Genomic DNA, 10,008 nt, shown 5'->3' with positions numbered 1-10,008 from the left:
TTGGAAACACGGTCGACCGCATGCTGGAGGGAAACTGTAATGAGATGACAGTAAGCGCCTGCACAGGCAATAGCGAAGTCATCAACATAGAGTGATGACCAAATATTTGATGGAAGACTAGAGGCCAAATCATTAATAGCAAGGAGAAAAAGTGTTGTGCTCAGAACACATCCCTGGGGGACACCTTCAGCTTGGATAAAGTCCGGGGAGAGCACATTATTAACCCGAACACGGAAATGCCTGTCAGTTAAAAAGTTCTTGGGGAAGGATGGTAGATTGCCTCGGAGGCCTAAGGAATGGGCTTGGGCCAAAATGTTATACCTCCAAGTTTTGCTGTGCGTAACCTACTGACTAAACACACTTCATCTGCTCCTGTCCTGGCCACTCTGCCTGTGAAAGGAATAAGACGCGTCCGCTTTCAGTTCAATCCTGGTACTATGGAGCATTATTTTTTTAAATATTTTTTCTGCATTTTACTGCATAATCAAACCACCTCAACAACCCCTCTTCAGCCCTCTGACTAATACTTTTAGTAACTCCACACCTCCTCCTAATTTCCACACTACGAATTCTCTGCATAATATTGACACCACATTGCCCTTAGACAGGACATCTCCACTGCCTCCAGCCACCTCCTCGCTGCAGCATTTATAACCCAAGCTGCACAACCATATAAGAGTGCTGGTACCACTATACTTTCATACATTCCCTTCTTTGCCTCCATGGATAATGTTTTTTGTCTCCACAGATACCTCAATGCACCACTCACCTTTTTTCCTTCATCAATTCTATGGTTAACCTCATCCTTCATAAACCCATCCGATGACAAGTCAACTTCCAAATATCTGAAAACATTCACTTCTTCCATACTCCCTCTCTCCAATGTGATATCCAATTTTCCTTATGTATATATAAAAAAATACATTTGTTTGACAGAGATTGATTAAAAAGTTGTTATTATTAATGCTGAATTATAATTTTTTTTGCTACATTTTTAAGAAATGCACAGTATTTTGTATATGTTCATTTTATACATGTGTGACTAGCTCATGTTGACTAAGTAATTATATTTATGGAGATCAAATAACTGTGTTCAGGGGTAGCTGCTATTGCCACTGCCATACACTGGACACATCAGCAAGCAAACCATGGGATAATAAGAGCTCAACTTGCTTATGCCATTCCCTCTTCCCTACACACAATTATCCTCACTACTACTTCCCACACTAAATACCCAGGCACAGTAACCCTCACCATAATAATGAGGTAGTGATGAGTTAATGTAGAGTTAGCTACAATACAAGAGAGGGTGGGATTGAATATGTGAGTGAGGCAGGCAGTCGAGTTGTTACCCACCCATATACCTGTCCCTCCCATTCCTCCCACACCACACACTCATGTACATTAGTAAGTGGAGAACATATGTAAAGAGTAGTGTAGTGAATATGATGCAAGAAAGGTGGGAGTCAATAAGACAATGAAAAAGAGGATACAGTCCAGCTGCTGTGTGCCCCTATACATCAGTACTGCACTATCCTACTCCCTATACAGTACTGCAAGTCTCTACAATATGTATAAAGAAACCGTAGTGAATGCATATGGGGTAAATATTCTAAGTTAAAAATGAAATTAGGTATAGAATATTATGGCTCAGAAATGCATTTCTAATTATAACACAGAGATATGTGGGAAAAAAGGTTTCAGGAACACTTGATCATCATAAGTTGGGGCTCCACTATATTTAACCAAAAATAAGTAAATTAGAAAAACAGGCCATAATGCAAATGGTAACAAGGTGACCAAAGAAAAACAGAAAATGTGCAGTAGTTGATGTTAATCACTCTTGGTAGGAGAATGTGTTATGTAAATAAGCCCTGTATCAAACAGTGATGAGTCACAATGCAAGACTTAGACAACAAATATCGATGGCACCAGATATATTTACCAAAGACTCCACAGTCAAATGAACATATGTTGGAGTAAGAGAAATTTTCCATTTAACTAGAATTTTCAGTTATGAAGAATTTAGATACATAAATAAGGTGCAACTGTACAATGTTTAGCCTGCAACTATTCAGGTACAATTCCAAAATAAAATAAGCCATTTTTAATACATACCTTAATATTAATACCTTGAAAAATATAAATTAAAGACTAGAATAATGACTAGAAAAAACTATATATTGAGCAAAGCACTCTGAACATATGAAAATGGTAATGTATGTATGTAACTCACAAAAAATTCACATGAGGAATAATAGTAAAATTTTATATTAGTTTAACCTAAGTTTTAACATATTACTGCAGTGGTATAGTACATATAATATTACAAACAGTTTTACGTTTGTGAATTTAAACAGCAGAGATTATATAAGCTTGGCTTGGCTATTCATGTTCAGAAATATGAAGCGAAATCATGCCATTTTCTGGCTAGAAGAAGAAGAGATGAAGAGCCAAGTGCTATGTAATGTATGAGAATTACATTCAAAGATTACATTCTTTCCTCTACTAGTGGGCTGTGCCTCACTTTTTGACAGTATATAAGTCATCATACTGTTGCTTTAATTTCACACTGTTCCAGACTATGAAGCAAAACTCTTCTCCTGGCTGAGGAACTGACCACCTCAAAACTGTCTTCAAGGGTGATGGACTGATTACATCATCTTCACATTTCTACTGCTTCTGCTAACTCTTCTGTACTGAAGAAGCCTACTGTGTAGGCGAAACATTTCAGAATAAAGATACCCAACTGTTGTACATGTGTGTTATAAACCAGCTTGTGATTATTTCAAATTTTATCCTTTGTTTCAAAATAACTACAAAAGATAATTTATTCTTGACACATTTAACTAATATTCAAAACTATATTAAAACTAAATTTTTTATATCTCATAAGTTAATATTTTAAATTTATAATTTACTTGTTATAGTATATACAGTGGACCCCCGGTATTCGATGGCATCAGTATTCAATAAATCCGGTATTCGATGCATTATATCGCAAAAATTTTGCCTCGGCATCCGATCGAAAACCCGGTATTCGATGCGATTCGTACGAGACGTGTCCATGTGTGGCCTGAACTGCCCTGTGTGTGCCAGTGTTTACAAGCCAGCCAGTGTGCGCGCAGGTCATTTCCAACTTCAAGAAACTGTACACAAAAGCTATGTTTCAAAAGTGCTTTGTAGTGACCACAGAAACTCAACTGACTCTAAAAGAGTTTTGGAAGGATCACTTTAATATTCTCAATTGTATAAACCTTATAGGTATGGCTTGGGAGGGAGTGACTAAGAGGACCTTGAACTCTGCTTGGAAAAAACTGTGGCCAGAATGTGTAGACAAAAGGGATTTTGAAGGATTTGAGGCTAACCCTGAGAAGCTTATGCCAGTTGAGGAATCCATTGTGGCATTGGGGAAGTCCTTGGGGTTGGAGGTTAGTGAGGAGGATGTGGAAGAGTTGGTGGAGGAGGACAATGAAGAACTAACGACTGATGAGCTGCTAGATCATCTTCAACAGCAAGAGGCCAGACCTGAGGAAACTGCTTCGGAGGAGGGGATAGAGAAATTGAAGAAGTTGCCTACTTCAAAGATTAAGGAAATGTGTGCAATGTGGCTTAAAGTGCAAACCTTTTTTGATGACAATCACCCTAACACAGCTATTGCAAGCCGTGCTGGTGACTATTACACTGACAATGTTGTGAAACACTTTAGGAATGTCATAAAGGAACAGGAGGTACAGGCCACTATGGACAGATATGTTGTGCGACAGAAGTCCAGTGACTCTCAAGCTGGTCCTAGTGGCATTAAAAGAAGAAAGGAAGTAGCCCCGGAAAAGGACTTGCTACCTCAAGTCCTAATGGAAGGGGATTCCCCTTCTAAACACTAACACCTCTCCCCTCCTATCCCATCAATCATCACCAGATCTTCATTAAAGGTAAGTGTCAATTATTCTATTGTTATTGTTGTTATTGTAATTATTCTATTGCATTGAACTTAATATTTCATGTGGTAAAATTTTTTTTTTTCATACTTTTGGGTGTCTTGCACGGATTAATTTGATTTCCATTATTTCTTATGAGGAAAATTGATTCGCTTTTCGATATTCGATGAGCTCTCAGGAACGGATTAATATCAAATACCGGGGGTCCACTGTACATCAATGTCCTTTTCTCTGTAAATAGTATTACTGTAGTTGTGATATATATGGAACACTTTCACTGCATAATTTACACAGTGCTCACAGCCATAAAAAAAATAGTATGTACAACAAAATAAAAGCAAGGACAAAATTAACAAACAAAAGCAATGATCATAAACACTCATCACAAATAAATGCTATTACACCAATTTAAAATAACCAGCACCAATTAGAAACCCCATTAAATTGTGAATCTCAAAAGATTCTCCCCCATCCCCCAAAAAGTTCCCCGAGGCACCCTACAAGCTCCTCAGTAATTATAGATACTATGATAAAGAGCTTCTCTTCTAAATACCTTCGATGTTACACCACAGAATAGAAGACGATCAAAAGTGTTTCCTACTAGATGTTTTGTATTTACTGCTGTAATGACTTACTGGTACGAGATAATCCAGGTAAAACCTTAAAAACTTACATAAATTTAAAGCTTCAGCAACACTTTAATTACATATGACAGTACTCGAGGTCATGCTTTCCTCAGTCAAATACTTCGTATTCATTACTTTTCAGAGTTGCAAATCAAATTTTATATTTTTTTAACCCTTTCAGGGTCCACAGGCCCTCTCAGAGACTTGTTCTCAGGGTCCCCCAAATTAAAAAAAAAAAAAAAAAAAAAAAAAAAAAAAATTCTAATGAAAAGATAGAGAATCTTTTCCCGATCATAATGGCACCAAAAGTATGAAATTTGATGGAAAACTTACGGAATTATGCTCTCGCTAAGTTAGCGGTCTCGACAATGTTCATGCATCAGCGATTTTGCCCACTTTGAGCCCTATTTTCGGCCAATTCCAATGTACTAGTCGACAAAAATCATAACTATTTCACTAGAACTCCATTTTTTCTATCGAATAAGTACAAGAAACCACCAATTTACCGATTTCAACTTTCCAATACAGTGGTCAGAATTTAGCAATTTTGCTAATTTCACACAAATTTCAAAAGATGCCAATTTCCAAATGGGGTCCAGAATAAACAAGAAAGACATTCCTGGCACTAAAATAATATTTCCTCTGTTCATTAGTCATGTCCCCACACCTCTCTTACATTCTTTTGCTTTCCATTTTGAATTTTTATTCTCACAAAAAATAGAAGATTTACTGTTATGCAGACTACTGCATTAGTGTAGAAATGGTATAAATAATATCGGCGCACTTGTGAAAGAATATTAGACTCACCAGTTGACATGTATTGGACGCTTAGCATGATTTGTTTACTTTTGAACTTTGGTAAAAATTGAACATTTCTGCTACTTTGAGCTCAATTTCAAGGTACTTTTCATTGTAAAACTATTCAAAATCATCTCAATTTCTGTAATATGTCTTCCATTCTATAGAATGAGACCAGGAAAACTAGAATACAACAATAAATACCATACGAAAATACAGCGCAAAGTCGCTGTTTTAATCCAAAAACACTGTCAAAGTTTTTTTTTTCTCATTACGCACTGTGTGCTGCAGGATTTTTTTTATACTGTGCACACTGACCACATAGACCCATTCTTTCATATGTAGGCCTACCAGCTTTCTCTCACTAGATTTGAAGGCGCTAGAATTTATGAGTACTAGTATGTCATGGACCCTGGTCCATAAGCCGTACCAGTACGGCCAAAACCCTGAAAGGGTTAATAATTTTCTCATACCACTGGGTGTCATATTTTGCTATAAAAGTAATATAAATATTTATATTTTCTCTTGCCTAAAAATACTAATTAGCAATCAGACTTAGATGGATTTTCAAAATATTGTTAGGAAATTATCATGATTATTTGTCATAAAAGCTCATTTATAATACTGTACATATAAAACTTATATGTTTAACACCCTTTTCACAAAAAATCTATTCTAATAATCATATGGCAAACCTTTGCCTGGAAATATAAAACTAGTTTGAGACACAACTCTTGTTGGAATACAACCATGTCTCGATTAGTGTGAGTTTGAACAATGTGAATTTCAATTACGTGCAAAATTAATTAATGCTAGTTTTTTCCAAGCTCTTCAAATCATGCGTAAAAGTTACATGTAATTTGAGGTGCGAATTTGTATAATGTGACCACTTCGAGGGATTCTTCATTTTTCACACTAATCAAGACCTAGCTATATACATGATATGGCCGCAACTTCTGCATAATGCCTTAATAACTAAACAGGCATTTTCATCGTCATAGAAAGTTAGAGGCACTTTTCAAGGCCTTTATTAAAAAGCCAATTACTAGACACAAACCTACACCGCTACATACCTTGAAATAAACCAGACAGGCTAATTCTGCAAATTTTATATGAAGAAACAAAACACTTGCAACTATAACTAATTTTTGGTCATTAATAAAATAAGAGGATTAATCAGAAATCAATTTCTTTAAAAGTACTTCTCTAGAGGCTCTCGGTTGCCTCTCTTCCCCAAAACTGAGTCACCTTTATATGGTGTGGGATATCCCATGGATTGTCCTTTGGTAGCAACTGTCACCCTTGCCTAGTTCATGGATGGAAACCAAGTGTACATGTACTTTCTTTGGTTTCAATAGTGAGGACACTTCCTTGTCAAAATCTTAGTGCTGATGACTCCAACAGGTTCAGCACATTTTCATAATTAAAAACAATAGATTTTGGTAAGGATACCTTTAACTTTACTAACAAAAAGTTTTAAATCAAAACATAAGTTACTCCAAGATAGTGTCTGTGAGTCTGCATTGAAAATGAAGTTGAATCTTAGCTAATTTTTATATCGTAAGAAAACAAATAAGCAATAAATAACAGACGCACAAATTTACTACAGTTTATAACAAATAAGCAATAAATAACAGATGCAAAAATTTACTATAGTTTATAACAATGTTTTGATCTAAAACTGTTCTGTTAACCATGTCATGTTGTACTAAACTGATCTGTATAAACCTCAAGCAGTGAAATGCCTTTGTGCAGTACAGCGCAGTATTTACACACAACACAAGATCAGAGCATTATAAGGTGGACGTACTTTCACCTCATGTAATGCTTAAAACTTCTGTCATGCTAGTGTAGGGGGAACCCTGGAAGTGTGATTAAGCTCTTGATCACTTGCTGCACTAGCAGATCCATTTAGCATTAGTGGAGCAGTCTTGTGGTAGCGTCTCAAGAAAGATTTCTTCTTGGAGGGTTTAATTGTAGATTCCAACTCCAATTGTTCTCCTAAAAGAAGTAATACTTTGTTTAACCATTACTGCATTTAATTTTTTTTTTTTAACAAGTCAGCTGTCTCCCAACGAGGCAGGGTGACCAAAAAAAAAAAAAGAAAGAAAATCCCCAAAAAGAAAATACTTTCATCATCATTCAACTCTTTTACCTCACTCACACATAATCACTGTTTTTGCAGAGGTGCCCATAATACAACAGTTTAAAAGTCTTCTTTCTTTCTTTCAACACACCGGCCGCATCCCACCGAGGCGGGGTGGCCCAAAAGGAAAAACGAAAGTTTCTCCTTTTACATTTAGTAATATATACAGGAGAAGAGGTTACTAGCCCCTTGCTCCCGGCATTTTAGTCGCCTTTTACAACACGCATGGCTTACGGAGGAAGAATTCAGTTCCACTTCCCCATGGAGATAAGAGGAAATAAACAAGAATAAGAACTAGAAAGAAAATAGAAGGAAACTCAGAGGGGTGTGTATATATATGCTTGTACATGTATGTGTAGTGTGACCTAGGTGTAAGTAGAAGTAGCAAGACGTACCTGAAATCTTGCATGTTAATGAGACAGAAAAAATGACACCAGCAATCTTACAGGCTTTTGTTTTACACTCACTTGGCGGTTGCTGTCTACCAACCTACTACCTAGGAGTTTAGAAGTATATACATATAAAGATACACAACATATCCCTCCAAACTGCTAATATCCTGAACCCCTCCTTTAGAGTGCAGGCATTGTACTTCCCATTTCCAGAACTCAAGTCTGGCTATATAAAAATAACCAGTTTTCCTGAATCCCTTCACTAAGTATTACCCTGCTCACACTCAAACAGATCGTCAGGTCCCAAATACCATTTGTCTCCATTCACTTCTATCGAACACGTTCATGCATGCCTGCTGGAAGTCCAAGCCCCTCGCCCACAAAACCTCCCTTACCCCTTCCAACCTTTTCGAGGACAACCCCTACCCCGCCTTCCTTCTCCTACAGATTTAAATGCTCTCAATGTCATTCTACTTTGATCCATTCTCTCTAAATGATCAAACCACCTCAACCCCTCTTCAGCCCTCCCACTAATACTTTTATTAACTCCACACCTTCTCCTAATTTCCACACTCCGAATTTTCTGCATAATATTTACACCACACATTGCCCTTAGACAGGACATCTCCATTGCCTCCAACCGCCTCCTCGCTGCTGCATTCACAACCCAAGCTTCACACCCATATAAGAGTGTTGGTACTACTATACTTTCATACGTTCCCTTCTTTGCCTCCATAGATAACGTTTTTTGACTCCACATATACCTCAATGCCCCACTCACCTTTTTTACCTCATCAATTCTATGATTAACCTCATCCTTCATAAATCCATCCACTGACACGTCAACTCCCAAGTATCTGAAAACATTCACTTCTTCCATACTCCTCCTCCCCAATTTGATATCCAATTTTTCTTTATCTAAATCATTTGATACCCTCATCACCTTACTCTTTTCTATGCTCACTTTCAACTTTCTACCTTTACACACACTCCCAAACTCATCCACTAACCTTTGCAATTTTTCTTTAAAATCTCACATAAGCACAATATCATCAGCAAAAAGCAACTGTGTCAATTCCCATTTTTTATTTAATTCCCCATAATTTAATCCCATCCCTCTTCCGAACACCCTAGCATTTACTTCTTTTACAACCCCATCTATAAATATATTAAACAACCATGGTGACATTACACATCCCTGTCTAAGACCTACTTTTACCGGGAAGTAGTCTCCCTCTCTTCTACACACTCTAACCTGAGCCTCACTATCCTCATAAAAACTCTTTACAGCATTTAGTAACTTACCACCTATTCCATATACTTGCAGCATCTGCCACATTGCTCCCCTATCCACTCTATCATATGCCTTTTCTAAATCCATAAATGCAATTAAAACTTCCCTACCTTTATCTAAATACTGTTCACATATATGCTTCAATGTAAACACTTGATCTACACATCCCCTACCCACTCTGAAACCTCCTTGCTCATCAGCAATTCTAAATTCTGTCTTACCTCTAATTCTTTCAATTATAACCCTACCGTACACTTTTCCTGGGTTTTTTTTTTTTTTTTTTCAACAAGTCGGCCGTCTCCCACCGAGGCAGGGTGACCCAAAAAAGAAAGAAAATCCCCAAAAAGAAAATACTTTCATCATCATTCAACACTTTCACCACACTCGCACATTATCACTGTTTTTGCAGAGGTGCTCAGAATACAACAGTCTAGAAGCATACACATATAAAGATACACAACATATCCCTCCAAACTGCCAATATCCCAAACCCCTCCTTTAAAGTGCAGGCATTGTACTTCCCATTTCCAGGACTCAAGTCCGACTATATGAAAATAACCGGTTTCCCTGAATCCCTTCACTAAATATTACCCTGCTCACACTCCAACAGATCGTCAGGTCCCAAGTACCATTCGTCTCCATTCACTCCTATCTAACACGTTCACGCACGCTTGCTGGAAGTCCAAGCCCCTTACCCACAAAACCTCCTTTACCCCCTCTCTCCAACCCTTTCGAGGACGACCCCTACCCCGCCTTCCTTCCCCTATAGATTTATATGCTTTCCATGTCATTCTACTTTGATCCATTCTCTCTA

At 37.4% G+C, this 10,008-nt stretch overlaps 1 protein-coding gene across 1 annotated transcript in view; it reads right to left on the bottom strand.

Moving 5' to 3' along the window:
- Positions 1 to 2,203: 2,203 nt before the first annotated feature.
- Positions 2,204 to 10,008, bottom strand: part of LOC128692606 (ADP-ribosylation factor-like protein 13B) — a 42,907-nt gene continuing 35,102 nt past the window's right edge. Inside the window, exon 9 of the mRNA XM_053781803.2 lies at positions 2,204 to 7,363. Within this exon, the coding sequence (XP_053637778.2) occupies positions 7,203 to 7,363 (161 nt within the window). The 3' untranslated portion in view covers positions 2,204 to 7,202. The remainder of the gene's footprint in view (positions 7,364 to 10,008) is intronic.

This window comes from Cherax quadricarinatus, chromosome 30 (genome assembly GCF_038502225.1).
Source record: "Cherax quadricarinatus isolate ZL_2023a chromosome 30, ASM3850222v1, whole genome shotgun sequence".
Lineage (NCBI taxonomy): Eukaryota > Metazoa > Arthropoda > Malacostraca > Decapoda > Parastacidae > Cherax > Cherax quadricarinatus.
This window is presented reverse-complemented; position numbering and strand designations above follow the sequence as displayed.